Genomic DNA, 24,329 nt, shown 5'->3' with positions numbered 1-24,329 from the left:
GTGAAAATCCATGGGTAATTGACGCCCATTACAACTGCATTAGGGGGAAAAAAAAAAAAAGGTTTGTACCACCCCAAACAGATAAAAGAAAAAAACAAAATATGTCGACAAATACTGTAGCTGAATCCACAGCTGCCGAACCGCGAGTATGCAGGGGTCCAGTGTAATGAATACAATAACTCATTTTTGTGGTCCCTTAATGCTTACAACAATAAAGAAATGAAATACAGGCAGAACATTTGACTCTTTTACAATACTTTGTCCTTTAATATTTGTTTAACTTTACAACTGAGAAAAATTGGCCAATATTTTTTTGTTTGTTTGAATGTCATTATTTTGTCTCTTGTTGTAAAGTGTTAGTGTAAAAAAAACAAAAAAAAAACGTGTGTGTGTGTGTGTGTATATATATATATATATATATATATATATAGATATGCAAAAATTGGCTGATTTCGGCCAATTTGAAAATGACTAATATTGGCCGATTAATCAGTCGGGCCCGACTCTAGAGGTACATAAAAAGTGTACAATAACATGGTTAAGGCTAACCTAATGTTCCTTTATTGTAAAAACAAGAGTATGTACTGTACATTGTCGCTAAGGTATCAGATTTCCCTGTACACATTTATGGACAATATTCATCATTTACAAATGAATGCTGTGTTTTTCCCAGTTGAAGCAACAAATCATATATATATAATTATTTTTTATTTTTTTTTACTGAAAATGGCTCATTGGAATGCAGCGTTTGAGGCCAGTGCTTAAAGACAGCAAGTATGTAACTTTTGTTATGTAAATTGGCAAACACAAAAGTTCTTTTCCGCACTTCAATTGTTGCCAAAAGCTTCACAGCCGGTTAATAAATAAATTGAAGTTCATGTTTTACACTGTACACAGTTTCTATACAACTCAACACACTAAACCAATAATAATATTAATAACGATAATAAAGTTATTAATAATCACCCAGGAGAACAACTTCACTTTTTTACGGATTTAAAAAAGATCTACTTGTATCTTAAAAATACAAAACACGCATCAACAGTTAATTAGTATTAGCAACACACGGGTACCACGATGCCAAAAGATGATTTAAATGAAGCTCCTCAACTCACTTCAACATTTGTCTTGGGACCATGCTGCCACAAGATGGTACCAAAGCATTACTTTTGTCTAAATGAAGCTCCTCAACTCACTTCAACAGTTACTCGGCACCAAGTTGCCACAAGATGCCAACAAAGCACTACTTTTGTCTAAATGAAGCTCCTCAACTCATTGCAACGTAGTTCCTTGGTACCAAAATGCCAAAAGTCTAAATTAAGCTTTTCAACTCACTTTTACATAGTTCCTTCACACCAAGCTGCCACAATTTGGCCCCAAAGCAATACTAATGGAAGGTAGGTTCCAGAAAAAAAAATCCTTGTTTAGGTGAATCTGCGAGCAGCAAATGGTGAATATGCGGAGGGGACGCTGCACTCACAACGCATTCCAGCACTACAAAATGGCCGACTCACTAAATCGGGAGTCATAATGCAGGAAGTAGAACATGGCACACATCGTCGTCGTCGTGCGCATTTGTTTGCGGACCGGGGCCAGCCCGAGTCTGGACAAGGTCACGAGGGTCATACGAAGACCTTGGCCAACGCGTCGGCCCCTGCGCTGGCGATGTAGCACTTGGTGGGGTGGAAGGCCACGTCCTGGATGGACTCATCGAACTTCTTACGGTGGGCCGTCAACTCCTGGATGCATGTCTTGGTGTTCATGTTCCACAGACGCACGGAGCAGTCGTGGCCTCAAAAGCAACAACAGCAGTGCTCAACATTTTTTGCTACTGGAAATTTGACATGTTGCTCATTTTTTGCAAAGTTTATACATTTCATGTTCCAAATTAATAAACTAATATACACTTTTTTTGTTTTTTTACATTGGTGTAAAAAGTCAAAAGTTTTTGGTACATTTTTCTAAGTGTATATGTTTTAACATTTCTGTAAATTGTTGTAAATATCCATAATTTTTGCAAACGCGTGGACATTTTTCCAATTTTCTGTAACACAATTTTGCAAATTTTCATAATTGCACATTTTTAAACTTTTTAAAAATGTGTAATTTTTAATGTAGATTTTTACAAATTGTTCTAAAGTCAATTTGTTGGTACGTTTTATAAATGTGTGTAGAAAATTTTACATTGCACATCTCCATTTTTGTAGTTTTAAACATTTGTAAATTTGGTTAAAATTCCCAAAATATTACACAATTGTTGTTAATTTTATTGATCTTTTACAAATTTTTGTACATTTGGGTTAATTTAGTACATTTTCATGTTGTACATTTTTGTACATTTTGTTGTAAAATGGGCATGTTTTGTTTTGTAAATGTGTGTACAATTTTATTTGAAAACTAACATTTCCAACATTTGTATTAACTATTTAATTTAGGGTATTTTTTGCAATTTTTTTTCTTTTACCAATTGTTGTAAATTTTATGTTGTGCATTTTTGTGAAATGTGTGTAAAAACAATTATCATCACTTTATTGTACTTTTTTATAAATTGGTGTAAAAAATAATTTTAACTGTGTGTGAATTTCCATACAATTTTTGATTAAACATTCTTTTTTTTTAAATTCATTTTGAATATTGCTTGCCTGTTTTTTGGGGGGAAAAGATTCTTGGTAAATCTTTGTAAATGTGCATACATTTTTGTAAACTTTCCTACATGGATGTATGTTGTGAATCGTGGATATTTTTGGGGAAATTGTAAATTGTTTTCTTGCACGGGCATTGTTTTTGTCATAATTAACAAGAGGCGACTTACTTCCCGACAAGAGGTAAATTCCGTTTGGATCCACAGCGAGACTGGTCACAGCATCCAAGTGCGCCACCATCGAGTGCACCAGTTTGCCTGCGCAACACGCCAAAAACACGCAAGACAACAACGTGATGACAATGACGGGAAGTCGATATTGCATTTAGTAAGTAGTTCGTAAGGCGTGAGGTACCAGTGTTATTGTCAAAGAATCGTATGTGTCGGTCCTCCTGCGCTGTGATACTGATGGGCAGCGTGGGATGACTCAGCACTTTGTTGATTTGGCAAGACGCATCTCAACAACAAAAACAAACTAAATGATCAATCAACGCATGCATACATACACACACACACACACACACACACAACAGGTAGCGTGTTGGCCTACCTGGCAGTCCCGTCGACTCCATCTTGAGGACCAGCTGCTGTGTCTCCATGTTGAACACGCCAACATGGCCGCCGGAGAAGGACGCGACCATGTGAGCCGGCTCGCTGCTCGACACGTCCACAGAGGTCGGAATGCCCAGTTCTGAAAGGGCTCGACACGTCAACATGTGGAGGGACGTGTGCGAACTTGAGACACGTAACAGGACTTGTCAACAAATTGCGTGTGAATGCTAAACTGAATGAAATCATATGGAACGATGTGGAATGAAATGGAATGATATAGAAAGACGAATAATACGGAATGATGTGGAATGATATTGAATTATATGCAATCACTGTTACAGATGTTATTGTATGGTTTTAAGTGATATTAAATGATATGGAATAACGTAATGAAATGAACAGTTTGAAGTTGGAACGGTTTGAATCAGTCAAGAAATGTTGAAGGAGGAGGGAAGAATGTATTTTAATGTGGGAAATGTGAGATGTAGGGGAATTTAGGGAATGTGGAAAATATTTTGTAATTGGACTGGTTTGAATCGGTCAAGAAATGTTGAAGGTGAGAGGGTTAATGATGTAGAATATGTCCTAAAGTAGAAATTTTGTTGGTGTAAAATGTGGAAACTTTGGATAAATGTTTGGTATGGGAGAATTTTTGGAACGTGGAAAACAGTTTATATTGGAATGGTTTGAATAAATTGATAAATGTTGAAGGAGGGGGGGAATAATGTAGAATATGTCCTAAAATGGGAATTTTGTTGGTGAAAAAGTAGGTGAAAATGGTCAAATCTTTGACGTGTGGGAATTTTTTTTGAATGTTGAAAAATCAATCCCAATGTGAATTGAATGACCTGAACATATTGAATTTTGAATGTGGACAATGTGAATGTTTTTTGTTCAACGTGTCGTTGGGAATGAATTGGGATTTTTTGGGGGGTGAAAACTGTGGAATTTTTGGAATGAGAAAAATCCAAGCACAAATGGCGTGAATTTTTGGAATATTAATTACATTTTAATCATGTGCAACCGATGCACATGTTCAAATTAAGTAAATTCAAAGGACTTTTTTCAGTGCTTTATAAAGCAATTCAAAGCAATACTGGAGTAAAAGTATCTTAACAGAAAATAAGTTACATCGGCGTTACATCTGCGACCTGCGAGGTGAACTAGTGGCCGACAGTCGCCCGCACATGTGAGCACATAGCGTGAAATGCACAAGCGTACATGTAAACATGTTCCCACGTTACCTCCTCTTTGGTTGAAAACGGCGAGAGACGGCGAGACGGCAGCGGCATTCCACAGACGTACGGTCCCGTCGGCTGAGCAGGAGAGGAGGCGATGGTGGACGGCGCTATAGGCCACGCTCCACACGGCGTCCGCGTGTCCGCAGAGCGCCCCCCGCAGGACCGAAAGCTCTGTGCACACCAAAAAAAGACTTGTCCATTAGTGTCATTGTATACAGGCCAAGTCCCAATTTCGAGTTGCATGTCTTCAGTGTAGCGCCACATTGTGCCACAACATGCCAGGCAGCACTGAGCTGTACTGGGAGACGTGGAGTGTGATTATGTTAAAGTTGGGGGAAAATACTGGGCAAAAGCATTCATACCAACCAATTGTGAGTTCTTGTATGTGAGGAGAAACCAATGAAGTTCCAGGAGACCAACTGGACAGTTGTCCGTCGTTTATTGGCAAGGAGCAACAACGCATTGGAGACAGATAGTTTTGCAAGCTGTGCGACTATGTGTCTGTCTAAACAAAGAAGTGCTATCTATCTTCTATTCTGAGGAGGGGGCGGGGTGGAATGTGCCAGAAAGTTCCACTCCTTATAAGGCAAACAACAGATGTTACAACCTTCAGAAACAAGCCCAGACAAATGACTTTCAGTATACTTGCGAACATACACAGTTAATCTTTTCTGTTCATTTTCCCAGGCTACTCCTGTCGAGATCTCACACGACCTTCCTTATGTATTTCGATATACAGGCATTCTATCTTTATAAAAATATATCAATTACAAGGAAGAAGGGGCAGAGAAGGTCTGCAACTAAGCTCAAGTAACAGTTGTTGCTTCCACAGAGCAAAAAGAATATATGCTTGTGATCATTGCCCGGGAGGCATCGGAATCAGATGCCCGAGCCACCTCATCTGGGTCTTCTCAATGCGAAGGAGCAGCGGCTCTACTCTGAGCCCCTCCTGGATGACTGAGCTTCTCACCCTATCTTTAAGGGAGAGGCCGGACACCCTATGGAGGAAACTCATTTTAGCCGCTTGTATCCAGGATCTTTTTCTTGGTAGGTGAGAGTAGGAACGCAGATCGACCGGTAAATTGAGAGCGTCGCCTTTCGGCTTAGCTCCTTCTTCACCACAACGGACCGATACAAAGTCTGGATCACTCCAGATGCTGCACCGATCCGCCTGTCAATCTCTCGTTCCATTCTTACCTCACTCGTGAACAAGACCCCAAGATATTTGAACTCCTCCACTTGGGGCAGGATCTCATCCCCGTCTTGGAGAGGGCAAGCCACCCTTTTCCGGCCGAGGTCAAGGGTCTTAGATTTGGAGGTGCTAATTTTCGTCCCAGCCGCTTCACACTCGGCTGCGAACCGCTCCAGTGAGGGTTGGAGATCACGGCTTGATGAAGCCAATAGAACCACATCATCTGCAAAAAGCAGAGATGCAATACTGAGGCCACCAAACCGCACACCCTCTACACCTTGGCTGCGCCTAGAAATTCTGTTCAGAAAAGCAATGAACAGAATCCCTACAGGACTCCCCGAGGGACACGGTTGAATACATTCTCAAAGTCCACAAAATACATGTAGACTGGTAGGGCGAACTCCCATGCACCCTCGAGGACCCTGCCGAGGGTGTAGAGCTGGTCCACTGTTCCACGGCCAAGACGAAAAACACACTGCTCCTCCTGAATCTGAGATTCTACTTCCCGGCAGACTCTCCTCTCCAGCACCTCTGAATAGACATTACCAGGGAGGCTGAGGCGTGTGATCTCCCTGTAGTTGGAACACACCCTCCGGTCCCCCTTCTTAAAAAGGGGACCACCACCCCAGTCTGCCAATCCAGAGGCACTGTCCCCGATGTCCATGCAATGTTGCAGAGGCGTGTCAACCAGGAGAGCCCCACAACATCCAGAGCTTTTAGGAACTCCGGGCGAATCGCATCCATCCCCGGGGCCTTGCCACCAAGGAGCTTTTTAACCACCTCGGCGACATCAACCCCAGAGATAGGCGAGCCCGACTCAGAAACCCCAGTTTCTGCTTCCTCATGGGAAAGCGTGTCGGTGGAATTGAGGAGGTCTTCGAAGTATTCTCCCCACCGCCTCACAACGTCCCGAATCGAGGTCAGCAGCGCCCCATCCCCACTATACACAGTGTTGATGGTACACTACATCCCCTTCCTGTGATACCGGATGATGAACCAGAATTTCCTCGAAGCCATCCGGAAGTCTTTCTCCATAGCGTCACCAATCTCCTCCCACGCCCGAATTTTTGCTTCAGGCGACCACCAAAGCTGCATTCCGTTTGGCCAGCCGGTACCCATCAGCTGCCTCAGGAGTGCCACAGGCCAAAAAGGCCCGATAGGACTCCTTCTTTAGCTTGACGGCATCCCTCACTGTTGGTGTCCACCTACGGGTTCGGGGATTGCTGCCACGAGAGGCACCGCCCACCCTACGGCCACAGCTCCGGTCGGCCGCCTCAACAATGGAGGCGCGGAGCATGGTCCACTCGGACTCGATCTCCCCTTGCTCGCAGAAGATTTCTGTCTTGGAGGACTAGATTTGAGATCGCTGCTGAAACACAATCTTTGTGTGCTGTACTGAGATTATCGGAGCACACAACACACAGTACAATCATCTTCATGTGTTGGGTCTATAACATTAATAAAATCTCTCAACAGTCAAAAAAAATTCTTGTGTGTACCAGAACTAAAATGATATGGCATTTGTATTCCTTTGTTGGGAAGGGAGCGTACCATAGGAGTCATAGGGGTCACTGTTGTGGCTGGGCACATTCCAGCTCTGGATGGTTCCGTCCACGCCGCCACTAAAGCACTGCTCGCCGCTGCCGCTCATTGTGAGACAAAGAACGGCGCCACTGCGTTGGACAGACGGGCAAAAATATTATCAGAACTGTCGCCATGGTTGATTGATTGATTGACTGACAGATTGCTGGACTCGCCTGTGAGCTCGGAATGTGTAGATGGGCTCCACGTCCACAGATGCACACCTAAAAACACATCATGAGCTCAAGTCACAAGTCTTTTTAAAAATGTGACATTACCTGGCATTTTGATTGGCTGTAAACATCTGTTTAAACGAGAAATCACAGACAAACTACTTTCATACAGTCGGGAACATATGAAAAGTTACTGTCAAATTAAACTAGAGCTGTCCAATGTTTTTAGAATGGATTATTCCATCGATGACTCGAATAATCAGATGAAGTATTTTACATTTGGTGTGAGTGGCTGGTGAGCGGTTCAGTGTGTACCCCGCCTCTCGCCCGAAGATAGAAGCTGGGAGAGGCTCCAGGACGCCCGCTCCGCTAGTGAGGATAAGCGGCACGGAAAAGGAATGAATGCACGTTTGTTGTCCCTCATGTGAACCCGTGGTGGACTGTTGACAGTGGCAGCAGGACATTTAATGGAGGAGAATGTCTGCACTTGGGGCCTTTTGCAGCAGACTAGCAGCAGCACAGTTTCTGAGGAGGGGAATGTCGCCGCTGGTTGCTTTTATGCCTTGGCAGTCAGCACTCTTGCAACAGCCGCAGTAATGTCGCAGCTTGTCTACTTTGGGGAGGGGGTTTTAGCAAAGTGGCCCGGAGGAGTTGAGAAGGGATGTGGAGCTAGATGGGACTGGAAACGGAGACATTCTTTCTGTATGTATGTCACTCGAAAGTTACTTTGAACTTTGCTTGTGGGAAACAGAAGTGACGTCATGTACGCTGTGATCGCACCATCTTTGACAAACTGGTGAAGGGCGACTCCAGACCCCTTTCACCTATAACCACTTCATACAACAAAGAGCATGGATGTTTTTTTTATGTCTTTATGTTTTATGCTTTGTTCCGTTTTGTTGTGAAAGTTGCCTCTTGGAAAAGTAAGCCCATTGTATGTTTCACATACAGTATATTGAGGACGGATACAAGCGGCCGAGAGATAGGGTGAGAAGCTTGGTCATCCGGGAGGTCTGATTCGGATGCCTCCCGGACGCCTCCCTGGTGAGGTGTTCCGGGCACGTCCCACCGGGAGGAGACCCCGGGGACGACCCAGGACACGCTGGAGAGACTACATCTTTCGGCTGGCCTGGGAACACCTGGGGATCCCCCCGGAAGAGTTGGATGAAGTGGCTGGGGAGAGGGAACTCCGGGCGTCTCTGCTAAAGCTACTGTTTTGTGTTTATTAATGATTATTGTTGTTATTTGGTATTGTTTAATGAGGAAACAAAACCAAATAAGCAATATCACACAACATGGAGTGATATATTCACCAACCTTTTTGAAATTGAGAGCTATTTCCTTGGTACCGATTAATACGAACGAACGGCTACCAATTCGACAAACGTCTGAGGCTGCTTCAGGTTCAACTACATGTCAATTACACGTTATTCATAAGACGGCTGCAAATAACCGTTATTTGTATCATGATTATCATTCAGTTACTGGTTTGGTCTGTAACACATTACAAAATAGGGTTGATGAAAAATGTCTAAACTAAACATAAAACAAAGAATTACATGTTGTGTATTTAAAGCTACCATAGCCTCCCATACCTGAAAGCTAACATACAATGGGAAACCCCATAGGCACACGGGCTAACAATTAATATCTATGTGGCGGAGTTGTTACGCTTTAAGCAACAGCTATCTGAACGCAAACGGTGAAACAACACATGTTGGCAGACAATATAACAATATTGCAAACGACGACTAATATTACTGCCGTACTGAGAAGCTGGTAGAGGAGCTGAACCACAAGTACAGTATATCCGTAGGTCTGTATTGTACTGAGCCGCATAATTGAAGGAGAAAGTGTGACAAACACTGTTTAATTATTTTTAATTGTATTTAATTACGAGATTAGTCTATGTTTTTATGAAGTATAATATTATAGTGCTATTTTACTCTTTTTTTTTTGAGACACAACTGACTGATTTGTGTTCCTGGGTGTGTGCGTGCGGTGGTCTCAATGCATCTCACTTCTTGGTGGGCGTGGTCTTGTCGAGGTTCCACAGTTTGAGGGTGCCATCGTCGGAGGCAGTGACCAGGACTGGCTCTACCGGGTGGAAGGCCAGGCCACGCAGGGCGTCAAAATGGCTGCGCAGCGTGAACTTGGCGTTCCATGTCTTCATCAGTGCATCCTGACTGCTGCCCATCTGCACAACAAACAGCATCAGCATCATCATCATCAACACAAGTCCGGACTGCTGTGTGTTTTTAGCGGGCCGCAACAGATACTGAAAGGAATATTTTACGCAGGGGGGGACACTTTCTAGATCCAGCCATAATTGGTGAAAATGTGTAAATTAGAGAGACCATATTAAAAAAAAAAAATGTTTTTTTTAATCTTATTTTGATCCGTCCCACATACTTTATCCATCCATTTCCATCCATTTTCTGAGCCGCTTCTCCTCACTCGGGTCGTGGGCGTGCTGGAGGCTATCCCAGCTGTCATCGTGGAGGAGGCGGGGTACGCCCTGAACTGGTTGCCAGCCAATCGGAGGGCACATACAAACAAACAACATTCGCACTCACATTCACACCTACGGGCAATTTAGAGTCCCTAATTAATGCATGTTTTTGGGATGTGGGAGGAAACCGTAGTGCCCGCCGGAGAAAACCCACGCAGGCACGGGGAGAACATGCAAACTCCACACAGGCGGGACCGGGGATTGAACACCGCTCCTCATAACTGTGAGGCCGACGCTCTAACCAGTCGCCCCACATACTTTATACACATTCAAATGTATTAAAAGACACAAAGTATTCCTTAGCGCCTGTTCTCACTCTCTCGTTCTTATAGTTGTCCAAATAAGAGGCACTGTGTGATTGCTTCAAGCTGTTTGTTACTCCCAGTTGTTTACTGGAAAACTGACATAGAAAACAAATGGCAAACACCAAAATGTTCAAGCAAACCATATCATTTCACATGACTAAAACCCTTTAGATTAATGTTAACATATCATTCGAAATGCCATTGACAGTTTAACGGGAATTAGCATAAATGTTACGCTAATTCTAAACCTTCAAACAACTGGTACTTTACTACACATGGAGAAGCAACACATACAAACATCCATCCATTTTACATAGTGCTTATCCACACTTTTGGGTGGGGTGAGTGTCACTTACATGTTTTTTCGCCATTTGTGGCAGGACTTCGTCCATATTACTGTATCGCCAAGCTGTTTATATCATATATTAAAATAATATACTATAACAACTAATCGATTATCAAATATCGCAATTATGATAACTGATTCATTGTTTAGAACCATTGTTTAACTTAAAATTGTCCAAATCCTCAGAGTTCAGCCTCTCAAGAGTCAACATTCTCCGATTTCTGTAGTCTTCCATGAAAGCAGACTGATTACCTTTGTGCTGAATACAAATAAGCTGCTTCTATTTTGGACAAAAATGATCAACATTTTTGCTGATTTTCTGACACGTAACGAATGGAATCCTCGCATCTTCAAAATGACTACTTTCCAGGAAAAAAAATTACAAATAAATAAATAAAAATAAACGCCATCTTGCTTGCTGTATCGTGGCTGGACAGGAAGTCGAACACTGCATCGTTCAAGTTAGTATTGCACCTCACATTGCTATCATATATTGTTGCGCACCAACGTCAACATAGTAGCACCCCAAAATCATGGTCAATCGCTAATTCAATACACGAAAAATCATTAAATACGCCTCTTTTTAATTAAAATGCTGTGCTCGCGACGACCCACAGACCAGTGTAAAAAAGCTAACTATTTAATTTTTTTTGTCAAGCTGGCCGGTCAATTTGAGTAATCCCACTGTGTAATTTACGGAAGGTTGTAGGTAATTTCGCAATGACATCATCGCACAACGGGCGTGGAGGTGGCGTTACCTGGTAGGTGAGGCCGTCAGTATCGTTGGCGACCGTCAGCCCAGCCAGTTCTCCGAGTCCCGGCTCACTAGCGACTGCCTCGTCCACGCGGCCCACGATTAACGACTTCCCTGGTACCGGCAGGAAGGCGGCGCCCTCTACGGGGAAAACAAATACGGAACCTTCACCAGCCAGACTCAAAGCTTATAAATCAAAACACTCGTACCTTAAATCATCTTTCCACATTGAAATTCGACTTTCCACGATTCTGATCGGCTATATCGGATCGACATAATTCCCCCATCCGATCAATGCCATCATTGATCGGATCCCCGAATTAAGACATCAGCTGACACGATCTTGTTTACTCAGGGAATGTTCCGTACTGCTGTCGTGAATGTTTTAGTCCAAAAGCCAGTTTATTTTTAGAACTGTCTGTAGGAGGAAGTTCAACCATCCAATAACAACTCTAACAGCATCCATGTTAAATTTGTGATTGATGTGGTAAAAAAGTCCCAAAATCATTTTATTTTAGCCAAAAAATACTATCTACAATATGTACAGTATGTTATTCATTTAATTTGAGCATCTCTTCCTCGCATGTTGTCTCTAGGCAGAAGTTCCATTCACCCAATCATTGATACGACCAGCAGCCGCATTGTTTATGAATTAACACGGAAGTAGGCGCCATGTCGGCTTGCAAAACTTTTGCTAAACCAGGGCTGAACGACAAGAAGCGTATTGCTGCCACACCCGAGCCCACAATCTCTGCCTAGCGACCAACAAAGTCAACAGCTGATTGGCCGATTGCCTACCGTCCATTTCCTGCTCGTTGAGTCTGGTGGCGGGGGCGGGCCGGGCCGGGGGCGTTGCAGGGGGCTGCAGAGCAGGGAACTCCTCGGCGTCGCGCAAGTTAGCGAGCATGTCCTGGAGCTTGGAGCGATTTGGGCCTGGAGATAAAGATGGCGGCTGACTGGTGCATTTTGAAGCAGAAGTCTCAAGAATAGCAGGAGGAGGAGGAGGAGGAGGAGGAGGAGGAAAAGGATGAGGAGAAGAAGGAGAAGGAGAAGAAGAAGAATTTACGCTTGACGCCCTTCTTGCCGCGACGCTCCCGCCGGTACTCCTCCTTCAGCTGTGCGATCACGCCCGCGTCCACATCCCACCCAACCTCCGCCTCTTTGCCTGCAACAACACAGTAGCATTGCTAGATTAGCATTCCCAAAACATAATATTCTCAATCCCCAATATCAGGAACAGGCCAGAATATTAGCAACGGGTCATATTATTCTGATCTCGTCAAAATATTCAAAACTGGTCAATATATAAGGAACATTTCAAAATATTAGGACCTGGTGAAATATCAGGAAGAGGTTAGAATATTAGGAACCAATCAAAATATTGGTAACTAGTCAATATATTAGAAACCAGTCAAAATATTAGAACCAGTAAGAATATTAATAACAGGAAAGAATAATAGGAACCAATCAAAATACTGTATTGAGAACCAGTCAAAATATTAGTAACCAGTCAGAATATTAGTGACAGGTCCGGTCCAGTCGGGTTCGACCATGTTGCGCAGTGTTGAATGCTACTATTATTATAAATTGCTTTTTTTTTAAAAAAATTATATATATATATATATATATATATATATATGTTTTTGCAGTTTGTAAAAGTTTTTTTTTTTTTAGAATAAATGTTTCCTACCACGTGACAGGGTGTATACATTTCTATATTTCATCTTTATCTACTCTAGAAACACATTTCCACATAAGGAACATATTTTGACAAGCTCATTTTAGAGCCAAACGTCGGCCAATAAATAACACACAGCAACAACCATCACAAAACACATAACCAAACATTTGTAAATACACACAAAAAAGAAAATCAAACAGAATAGACTAGAAAAGAACTTTATTGTCACAGGAACAATAAATATCATTTAGGCCTCATAATTTGCAGCGTTGAGGTAAAACAGAAGCACGCAATTATCAAAGAGACACACTTATTTACAGAACATTGTTATTGACATTTGGGAACATTTCCATATTATGATATGGTAATAGTGTGCTTATTTCTGTATTTAGATATTGCAGATTTTCAATTTTGAAAAAAAAATATATCTAAGAAATGTATCGAACATAAACAAAACCTTTAAATACAATATCTACAATTTAACTGGAAAACAGTAAAAACAATATATTTTTTGCTTCAGTCTCGTGTGTTTTTTGTCACATTCCTCTAAAATTGCATTTTGTGTCCGTTGTCATTTTGGCACTGGCTTTGTCGTTCTGGACTGTTGTAGAAGAGGGTTGCCTTGTCGCATCCCTGTGGAAGAAAAGCCGTCCGGTTATTTATTACGTTGACTTCGTGTGTGTTTAGTAAACCCGATGTCAGACGAGGATATTCACAGGGAATCACAGCTAATGGCTTCACGCTGACAAAATACTGCAATACATGAGTGATGAGGCTTAACTATATGGAAAGCGAACGTCACGGTATACACAGAAGCGATATTATTAGCTACACCACAGTAGCTACGTAGCTTCTGAACGCGACTTAGCTGATTAGCTTAGTTGATAAAAGCATGACTGTCATTAGCATGAATATCAATAATTGTGCTCACTTACATTTATGTACTTCCTTGCCGGTTCCGCCGTCTTGTAAGCAAGCTCTTCGCCTGTCAGTGGGGGCGCAGTCCCATATATCTCGCGTTCAAGCGAGCTCCCCTACCACACTTGGTTTCAAGGGCTATACACCCCTTCATCCCTTAACCTAGGAAATGGGACACCCATTCGTTTTCGTGCACACGCAAAACCAAGGGCTAAGACGAAGGGGAAGGTCTGAGGGGTAGAATTGGGATCGGCATAACCCGTCAAAATATTAGGAACCGGTTAAAATATGAACGTCAGAATATTAGTAACAGCTGTGGGTCTCACCCCATTGGCTGCCGTCCTCTCCGCCATCTGTATCGTGGCTGGACAGGAAGTCGAAACCCTTGAGGGCCTCCTCTGTGTCTGAGTCGTCACTGAGGTCGGAGGTCGTTGATGACGGAGTAGGCGATTGTTTCCTCCTCACCATCTGCCGAGATTTTCAGAATAAGAGCGATGATTGCGACAAAGGCGTATGCATGTGTGTGTGCGCTTTACGTCAAGGATGCTCGTGTTTTGCCCGTTGCCACTGCTGTCGTTGTCCTCGTCCTCGCTGCTGAAGTTGGCGGCGGCGTCCTCGATCAACTTGAAGGTCTCCAAGATGGCAGCTGAGTGGGAGGAGTCAGCTCTGCTGGGAGGTTAACAGTGTTGTTGTGCTGTAAGGTTGTTGTGTTGTAGTTTGGTAACACTGTTAATATGCGTAAATGGGAAACTAACCCCGATGCAAAACTTTGTTTTAAATGTGTTGCTGCTGTTTACTTAAAGTATTTATTCTAAAACAAAAATCTTTGAAACATTACATCTACTTGTTTTCCTCTTTTGCTTGGAGGACACGATGTCCATGATTTCCAAAAACAACGTGAAATGTGGACTTGACCGAGCACACTTTTCCACTTTGCGTCAGTCCATCTCAAATGAGCTCAGGCTCAGAGAAGCCAGCGGCTTTCTGGGTGTCGTTAAATATGGCTTTCGCTTTGCATGGTTTTACCTCACATTTGTAAATGAAAGGACTAACTGTGTCAACTGAAAATGGTTTTCTGAAGTGTTCCTGAGCCCACATGGCAATATCCTTGACACAATGATGTCAGTTTTTAATGCAGTGCCGCCTGAGGGATAGTAGGTCATGGGCATTCAATGTTGGTTTTCGGTAGCGATGTTACGGGTTGTGCCGAGTCTTCGACGCGTGGCCGCGAAGCACGTATCGAGGCTTGCTTCATTTAGGGGAGGAGCCGGAAGTGATGACATCTGAAGCCTCCCTGCTCGACTGTACCACGTGACCGAGTCGGGAAGCGCTACAGAGTTTGCCACGAGATTTGACAGCAACATAAAGCCCTCATGCAGGCCCCATTCCAAATGTGTGTTTTTTTTATAGAGTTGCGCTCAACTCAGAGTTTGGATAAAGATTGTGTAGTTTGTATAGGCTACTACAGTTTGGAGAGTGTTTACAGCATTGTTTGGATTTTGCTTGGGCTTAGGTAGCGAGCGCTACGTCACTCCTCGGAATCCTTGGAAAGAGGCTGCTGCCCACTAACCCGGCATCCTGGTCTAATAGCCCAGCCGTTGGTGCACTCGACTCGCAACCTGCGGGATAGTGGTCGCCTGAGTTCGAACCACAAACAGCACCATGCTGTATAATTAACTGTTATTGAGTCTGATCAATAACAGTTAAGTCAGTTGCGGTCAAGAATTTACATTTCAGTGCATAACTACTTTTAACAGTGTTGTTGTTCTCCATGTCGCCACCACCGTGGCCCGTCCTACCTGGCCACGCCCCCTTGGGTACTGTTGACCACGTGGTCTCGGTCCACCACAATGTCGTGGTAGCGCGTCTGTGGCATCTCCTCGGCCTCTGTGCTAAGGCCCAACAACGCTCGCACACACTGAGATTTCACGTCCAAGATGGCGTCCGTATAGCCCACTTCCTCCAGGTACCTGACAAAAACGGCAGACGTCGTCTTTGATTTCATCATCATCAGTAGTGCGAGGACATGCCTCAACAGGTATGTTCTGTGGTAGTACCGTTAAACTGGTAGAACACCCACCCACGCCTTTAATTTAGAATTTAGCCTCGCTTCACAACCCTTAAATATCACAAGGACTACTTTCCTATTAGCCATTTTATGATGTTTGTAAACTCACTCATACAGTCTCTCATTTTTTAAAGTACATTGCAAAGGATTATCCTGCAACATTACTTCGAACATTAGCTTCAAACGTTCACTTTTGTCAGCTTCTGACGTTACAGCGGCTGAAATAAGTATTTAACACGTCACCATTGTTCTCAAATATATTTCCAAAGGTGCTATTGACATGTCAGTTTCACCAGATGTTGGGAACAACCCAAGTAACCCATACATACAAAGAAGAACAAATAAGATCAGAAATTAAGTTGTGTGTAATAATTTGAAATGACACAGGAAAAAAGTATTGAACACACCAACTGGTATTAATTTAATACTTGGTACAAAAGCCTTTGTTTGCAATGACCGCTTCAAGACACCTCCTGTATGGAGAAACTAGTCGCGTGCATTGCGCTGGTGTGATTTTGGACCATTCCTCCACACAAGCAGTCTTCAAATCTTGAAGGTTCCATGAGCTTCTTTTATGGACCTTGAGTTTCAGTTATTTCCATAGATTTTGAATTGGATTCAAGTTAGGTGATTGGCTGGCCATTCTGGCAGCTTTCTTTTTTTTTTTTTTTTTTTAAACCAATTGAGAGTTTCCTTGGCAGTATGTTTTGATCATTATCCTGCTGAAATGTCCACCCTCGTTTCATTTTCATCATCATCATAGATGGCACCAGATTTTTGTCAAGAATGTCTCGATACATTTTCCTTCAATAATGTGAAGTTTACCAGTACCATTTGCGGAAAAGCAGCCCCACACCATCATGTTCCCACCTCCGAGCGTCACTGATGGTATTGTGTTTTTAGGGTGATTTCTCCTCCAAACGTAGTGTTCATGATGGCATCCAAACAGTTAAATTTTTGCTCTCATACGACGAGACTATATTCTCCCAGTATTTAACTGGCTTGTCCTAATGTTGTTCAGCAAACTTTAAACGAGCTTTGACATGCTTTTTTAAGCTATGGGGTCTTGCATGGTGAGCGTGCATACAGGCCATGGCGGCAGAGTACATTACTCACTGTTCTCGTGGTGACAACAGTACCTGCTAATTCCAGGTCTTTTTGAAACTCTCCACAGGTGGTCCTTGGCTCTTGGACAACTCTTTTGATTATTCTTTGCATTCCTCTGTCAAAAATCTTGATCGAGGCAAATTTATGGTGGTATGATTGGCTTTCCACTTGCGTATTATGACCCCAACCGTGCTCACTGGAATGTTCAGAAGCTTAGATATATGCCTGTAACCAATGCCATCATTATGTTTTTCAACCATTAGTTTGTGATGGTCTTGAGACAGCTCTTTGCTCTTACCCATCATGAGATGTGTCTTGACTCACACCTTGACAAAGAGACCTTTTTGTAGCCCATCAATTAGGATTGAACCAGCTGATATTCACTTGCACTGACAAAGGGGCTGGATTGCTGTTTGGTTATTGATATATTTTAGGTGATGTCTTGGCTTTCCATGCCTTTTTGCACCTCCATGCGTTCAATAGTTTTTCCCTGTGTCATTTTAAATTTACTTAATTTCTGATCTTATTTGTTCTACTTTCTTTGTATGTGTGGACTACTTGGGTTGTTCCCAACATCTGGTAAAATTTTCAAGTCAATAGCACCTTTGGAAGTATATTTGGGAAAAATGGTGACGTGTTAAACACTTATTTCAGCTGCTGTAGGTTCCAAAGTTACCTTTAATTTTAAAGCTAATGAAGAACAACTTCCAAGGTCAGCTCCAACATGAGCTTTAAAACATTAGCTTTCAACGTTAGCTTTGACAATAGCTTGCAACATTAAATTCCGATGTTAGCTTAGAACATTACCTCAAACAATAGCTGCCATTATTAGCTCCTGAAGTTAGCTGCTAACGTTAGCTTCTGAAGTTAGCTTCCAATGTTACCTTTAATTTGAAAGGTAATGAAGAACATCTTTAGCTTTCGACTTCAGGTCCAACATTAGCTTTGAACATAAACTTTTACATTAACTTGCAAGATTAGATTCTGATGTTAGCTTCCAACATTACCTCTAACATTAGCTGCCAATGTTAGCTTCGGAAGTTAGCTTCCAATATTACCTTTAACGCTAAGGAAGACCAACGTTAGCTTCTGACATTAGTTTCGTTTCGTCCAATGTGAGCTTCCAACATTAGATTCCGAAGTTAACTTCCAACGTTCAACTTATTTTACTTTCCTGTAGCAGACCCCTTCAAGCTATTCTGTTAGCATCATTAGCTACATCTTACTTTACATTAGTGGATTAAACAAGAAAAAGATGACAGCTCGATAAAAGATTAATTATTGCCTTATATATATTATTTTATTTATTTCTCCAGGCAATTGAGAACATATTTTCATTTGCAATGCCAACAGAGCAAAATACTTTCAGGCAAATACAAATAATTACATGTACTGTACAACAAACTGCACAATGTGATACAGTTGCAGATGTTACACGATATATTACATCACAGCATATGATGAATAAAAAGGTTCATAAAGCAGGTGCAGTGATCATTTAGGCCTACAGTACCCCTCACTAACCTTTTAAAAGATGATACTGGGATGAATGAGGTGTGTTTCAATTCTCTCTGTTACGTTGTTGTCAATTAGCATTCTTGTGTTCTTTTTTGTGTGTAATAAAAAGTTCAGACTGACCTTGGTGTTGAGAAGCGGCTCGTAAGTGACCGACTTCAACTTCTAGTGTCATTTGTTCACGCATCAAGACACCCCCCCCCCCCCCCCACTTCCCATGCCACCCAGTACCAGCCTGCGCCATCCATCTCTCTGTGCCAACCACACAATCCTCCTTTCACACGCATATACACAACACACGTCTATGTTAGTGTCTTAAAAGGGACATAGAGCATGATGCATTTTGGTCCTAAATGGTAGACTGATTGCACTTATATCGCGCTTTTTCTACACCCCGAAATTCTCCCCGACCGCTGCAGCTGCTCCCTGCTCCAGTGTGTTCCACTAACATGTGTATGTGTTCACTGTGATGGGTAAAATGCAGAGAACAAATTTCGTGTGCATGCATGCATGTTCATGACAATAAAAGATGATTTTTCTTCTATTCTTCTTCTTCTTCTTCTTCTTCTTCTTCAGGCACACATTCATACACCAATGGGCAGTTGCTGCCATGCAAGGCTCTGCTAGGCCCACTGGGAGGAAAACAGGGTTCAGTGTCTTGTCCGCTCTATCAACCTTGCCACAGCTGCCTAGTCCTAATTTCAAAGCGCTCCCAGGCATGTGTGTATTTTCCCTGATGGAGGCAGCACTTCATCACTAAGCAAGCCATTTTTTTTTTTTTTGTGTGGATCCGTGCAGGTGGCGCATGAGGAGATAAGATGGATGCCACAATCCAGCACAATCAATGCGTTAGCATAATTATCTTACCATTCCTACACACAAGCTGGCCGGCAAACTCCAATACTGCCGCCAACAAATTAGCACTGTTATCTAAGAATTCCTGCACACAGTATGGACGCCACATTCCTATAATACAGTCAACACAAATTCAGACACTGACACTGGTTACGCTGTTAGCTAAAGCTAATCTGTGCCAACACTGCAGCTCTGCTTAACTTTTGGCTTTGACATGACAGCATAGTCGTAAAATTTACTTATCAGCTGGCAAGTCATGGGTGAAGAAACTCGGCGTTGGGGCGTGATTATGTAAATAAGACCAATTCTGCATACCGTGTGTGTGTGTGTGTGCATGTGAGTGTGTGATTCCTTGTGTGTGTGTTTGTGTGTAATGCGGTTGTGTTTGTTTATGTTAAATTGCATCTTTGCCTTTGTGTTGTTAATTTGCATGTTTGTGTTTAATTGCATGTTTGTATGTGTGTTGTATTTGTACAACCCCAATTCCAATGAAGTTGGGACGTTGCGTCATAAATAAAAACCGAATACAATGATTTGCAAATCATGTTCGACCTATATTTAATTGAATACACTACAAAGATAAGATATTTAATGTTCAAACTGGCTTTTGCTTTGCATAGTAGAGTTTCAAGTTGCACTTACGGATGTAGCGCTGAACTATATTTACTGACATTGGTTTTCTGAAGTGTTCCTGAGCCCATGTGGTGATATCCTTTACACATTGATGTCGGTTTTTGATGCAGTGACGCCTGAGGGATCGAAGGTTACGGCATTCAATGTTGGTTTTCGGCCTTGCCGCTTACTTCTTCTTCTTCTTTTCCTTTCGGCTTGTCCCTTTAGGGGTCGCTACACCGCGTCATCCTTTTCCATGTAAGGCAATCTCCTGCATCCTCCTCTCGAACACCAACTGCCCTCATGTCTTCTCTCACGACATCCATCAACCTTCTCTTTGGTCTTCCACTAGCTCTCTTGCCTGGCAGCTCCATCCTCATCCTTCTTCTACCAATATACTCACTATTTCTCCTCTGGACGTGTCCAAACCATCGAAGTCTGCTCTCTCTAACTTTGTCTCCAAAACATGGAAGCTTGGCTGTCCCTCTGATGAGCTCATTTCTAATTTTATTCTACCTGGTCACTCCGAGATCGAACCTCAACATCTTCATTTCCGCCACCTCCAGCTCTGCTTCCTGTCGTCTCTTCAGTGCAACTGTCTCTAATCCGTCCATCATGGCTGGCCTCACCAATGTTTTATAAACTTTGCCCTTCATCCTAGCAGACACTCTTCTGTCACATAACAGACCTGACACCTTCCTCCACCCGTTCCAACCTACTTGGACCCGTTTCTTCACTTCCTGACCACACTCACCATTGCTCTGGACGGTTGACCCCAAGTATTTAAAGTCCTCCACCGTTGCTATCTCTTCTCCCTGTAGCCTCACTCTTCCCCCACCACCCCTCTCATTCATGTATTCTGTCTTACTTCGGCTAATCTTCATTACTCTGCTTTCCAGTGCATGCCTCCATCTTTCTAACTGTTCCTCCACCTGCTCCCTGCTTTCACTGCAGATCACAATGTCATCTGCAAACATCATGGTCCACGGGGATTCCAGTCTAACCTCATCTGTCAGCCTATCCATCACCACTGCAAACAAACAGGAAGTGGCTGAGGGCTGATCCCTGATGCAGTCCCACCTCCACCTTAAATTTGTCTGTCACACCTACAGCACACCTCACCACTGTTCTGCTGCCCTCATACATGTCCTGTATTATTCTAACATACTTCTCTGCCACTTCAGACTTCTGCATGCAGTACCACAGTTCCTCTCTGGGTACTCTGTCATAGGCTTTCTCTCGATCTACAAAGGCTCCTTCTGACCTTCTCTGTACTTTTCCATCAATATCCTCAAGGCAAATAATGCATCTGTGGTACTCTTTCTAGGCATGAAACCATACTGTTGCTCGCAAATACTCACTTCTGTCCTGAGTCTAACCTCCACTACTCTTTTCCCATAACTTCATTGTGTGGCTTTATTCCTCTATAGTTCCCACAGCTCTGCACATCACCCTTGTTCTTAAAAATGGGCACCAGCACACTTTTCCTCCATTCCTCAGGCATCTTCTCAAGCGGTAGAATTCTATTGAACAAGCTGGTCAAAAACTCCACAGCCACCTCTCCTAGATGCTTCCATACCTCCACAGGAATGTCATCAGGACCAACTGCCTTTGCATTTTTCATCCTTTTTAATGCTTTTCTAACTTCCCCCTTACCAATCATTGCCGCTTCCTGGTCCACCACACTTGCCTCTTCTACTCTCCCTTCTCTCATTTTCCTCATTCATCAACTCCTCGAAGTATTCTTTTCATCTATCTAGCACACTACTGGCACCAGTCAACATATTTCCATCTCTATCCTTAATCACGCTAACCTGCTGCACATCCTTCCCATCTCTATCCTTCTGTCTTGCCAACCTGTATAGATCCTTTTCTCCGTCTTTAGTGTCCAACCTGGCATACATGTCATCATATGCCTCTTGTTTGGCCTTTGCCACCTCTACCTTGGCCCTATATCGCATCTCAATGTATTCCTTTCGCCTCTCCTCTCAGTGTCCCACTTCTTCTTAGCTAACCTTTTTCTTTGTATGATTTCCTGAACTGTGAGGTTCCACCACCAAGTCTCCTTCTCTCCTTTCCTGCCAGAAGATACACCAAGTACTCTCCTGCCTGCCTCTCTGATCACCTTGGCTGCAGTGGTCCAGTCTTCTAGAAGCTCCTCCTGTCCCCCGAGAGCCTGTCTCACCTCTTCCCGAAAAGCTGCACAACACTCGTCCTGTCTCAGCTTCCACCACATGGTTCTCTGCTCTGCCTTTGTCTTCCTAATCTTCCTCCCCACCACCAAAATCATCTTACACACCACCATCCTATGCTGTCTAGCCACACTCTCCCCTACCACTACCTTACAGTCGGTAACCTCCTTCAGATTACATCGTCTGCACAAACTGTAATCCAGCTGCGTGCTTCTACCTCTGCTCTTGTAGGTCACCCTATGCTCCTGCCTCTTCTGGAAAAAAGTGTTCACTACAGCCATTTGCATCCTTTTTGCAAAGTCTACCACCATCTGTCCCTCCAAGTTTGTTTCCTGGATGCCGTACTTACCCATTACTTCTACATCAGCCCTATTTCCTTCACCAACATGTCCATTACAATCTGTACCAATCAGGACTCTCTCTGTGTCTGGGATGCTGAGAACTACTTCGTCTAGCTCCTGCCAGAATTTCTCTTTCACCTCTTGGTCACATCCTACCTGTGGGGCCTAGCCACTAATCACATTATACATAACACCGTCAATTTCAAGTTTCAGCCTCACCACTCGATCTGATGCGCTTTTCACTTCCTAGACATTAACTAATGCTTCCTTTAAAATAACCCCGACTCCATTTCTCTTCCCATCTACACCATGGTAAAATAATTTAAGCCCTGCCCCTAAACTTCTAGCCTTACTGCCTTTCCACCTGGTCTCCTGGACACACAATATATCAACCTTTCTCCTAATCATCATGTCAACCAACTCCCGAGATTTTCCTGTCATAGTCCCGACATTCAAAGTCCCCCCATTCAGTTCTAGGCTCTGTGCTTTCCTCTTCTCTTTCTGCAGAAGAACCCGCTTGCCACAGTAGCTGAATTTCCACCGGCACCCTGAAGGTTGACGGTGCCGGATGTTGTTAACTGATCCAGTATGGAATTCTTTGGATGAACGCTCGTATTTGTCTGGCAAAGTTTTAAGCCGGATGCCCTTCCTGACGCAACCCTCTGCATTTATCCGGGCTTGGGACCGGCCTACAGTTTGCACTGGCTTGTGCCCCCCATAGGGCTGCATTCGGCCTTGCCACTTACATGCAATGATTTCTCCAGATTCTCTGAACCTTTTGATGATATTATGGACCGTAGATGATGAAATCCCTAAATTCCTTGCAATTGTACGTTGAGGAACATTGTGCTTAAACAGTTCGGCGATTTTCTCATGCACTTGTTCACAAAGAGGTAAACCTCGCCCCATATTTGCTTGTGCAATTCAGGGAAGTGTGAGTTATTTGTGTGAGTATTTTTTGTCTGTGTATATTTGTTTGTTTGTTTGTGTATGGTTGTGTGTGTGTGTTTGCACTTGTGTTCATGTGTGTGCATTCCTGTTGTGTTTCTGTATAATTACATGTGTCAGAGCATGGTGTGTGTTCACGTGTGTGTGTGTATGTACACTGACTGTGTAAGAAGCTGTCGTCCTTGCTTCCAGCTCAGCTGATGGCTGCTGTTTAGCGGTGTGTGCGTGTCCACCTCGTTGGCCTCATCTGACACACAAAAACAAACACACACACACACGCGCACCAAAATTTTCATTTTTGTGATGATGAAGATGACCTCCTTTTCCTCTTCCTCCTTGTTGGTCCAGATGTGTCCACACAGCACATGCTCGAGTGAAGGGATGGGTAATATATATCACCTTCGATAGAATCGTGAACACACATATGCATGTGTGTCCATCTGTTTATGCGAACGTGTGTGTCTGTCTGCTTGTCCCCATCTATAAGAATGTGTCTGTGTGTGCATGTGTGTGTGACTTTGTGTAGGTGTCTGTGTCCGTGTGTCTGTGTGAATGTCTGAGTGTGTGGGCATCACCTGAATCGTAACTGGGTGCTCTGACGTCTCCTTGGATCAACTCTGTGCCGTACTTCAGTTTGTGATGTTTGGATCTACACGCACGCACACATACACACACACGCAAAATTTCTGAGCTTTTTTTGTCTATGATATCCAGTGTGGAGCAAAGTGTCAAAGTTAGATGACCGTTATGAGGATTTTCAGAAAGCCAAAAAAAAATAATAATAACACTGGGTTA

The 24,329-nt window shown here is 43.1% G+C and overlaps 1 protein-coding gene across 9 annotated transcripts in view; it reads right to left on the bottom strand.

Annotated features, from left to right (window-relative positions):
- Positions 1 to 24,329, bottom strand: part of LOC133476570 (striatin-like) — a 40,213-nt gene continuing 15,884 nt past the window's right edge. For 5 of the 9 annotated variants that reach the window (XM_061770149.1, XM_061770146.1, XM_061770147.1 and 2 more), the window contains 15 exons: positions 24,110 to 24,183; positions 23,697 to 23,781; positions 15,696 to 15,866; positions 14,433 to 14,565; positions 14,223 to 14,364; positions 12,364 to 12,462; positions 12,096 to 12,230; positions 11,302 to 11,438; positions 9,402 to 9,577; positions 7,384 to 7,431; positions 7,178 to 7,299; positions 4,438 to 4,605; positions 3,192 to 3,332; positions 2,997 to 3,098; positions 2,513 to 2,899 (listed from right to left, as the gene is read on the bottom strand). In XM_061770149.1, coding sequence (XP_061626133.1) covers positions 2,529 to 2,899; positions 2,997 to 3,098; positions 3,192 to 3,332; positions 4,438 to 4,605; positions 7,178 to 7,299; positions 7,384 to 7,431; positions 9,402 to 9,577; positions 11,302 to 11,438; positions 12,096 to 12,230; positions 12,364 to 12,462; positions 14,223 to 14,364; positions 14,433 to 14,565; positions 15,696 to 15,866; positions 23,697 to 23,781; positions 24,110 to 24,183 — 2,104 coding nt within the window. In that variant the 3' untranslated portion in view covers positions 2,513 to 2,528. Of the gene's footprint in view, positions 1,793 to 2,512; positions 2,900 to 2,996; positions 3,117 to 3,191; positions 3,333 to 4,437; positions 4,606 to 7,177; positions 7,300 to 7,383; positions 7,432 to 9,401; positions 9,578 to 11,301; positions 11,439 to 12,095; positions 12,231 to 12,363; positions 12,463 to 14,222; positions 14,365 to 14,432; positions 14,566 to 15,695; positions 15,867 to 23,696; positions 23,782 to 24,109; positions 24,184 to 24,329 lie in introns of those variants that run through there. The other 4 variants (XM_061770152.1, XM_061770153.1, XM_061770151.1 and 1 more) reach the window with 4 other exon arrangements.

This window comes from Phyllopteryx taeniolatus, chromosome 4 (assembly GCF_024500385.1).
Source record: "Phyllopteryx taeniolatus isolate TA_2022b chromosome 4, UOR_Ptae_1.2, whole genome shotgun sequence".
NCBI classification, from domain to species: Eukaryota; Metazoa; Chordata; class Actinopteri; order Syngnathiformes; family Syngnathidae; genus Phyllopteryx; species Phyllopteryx taeniolatus.
This window is presented reverse-complemented; position numbering and strand designations above follow the sequence as displayed.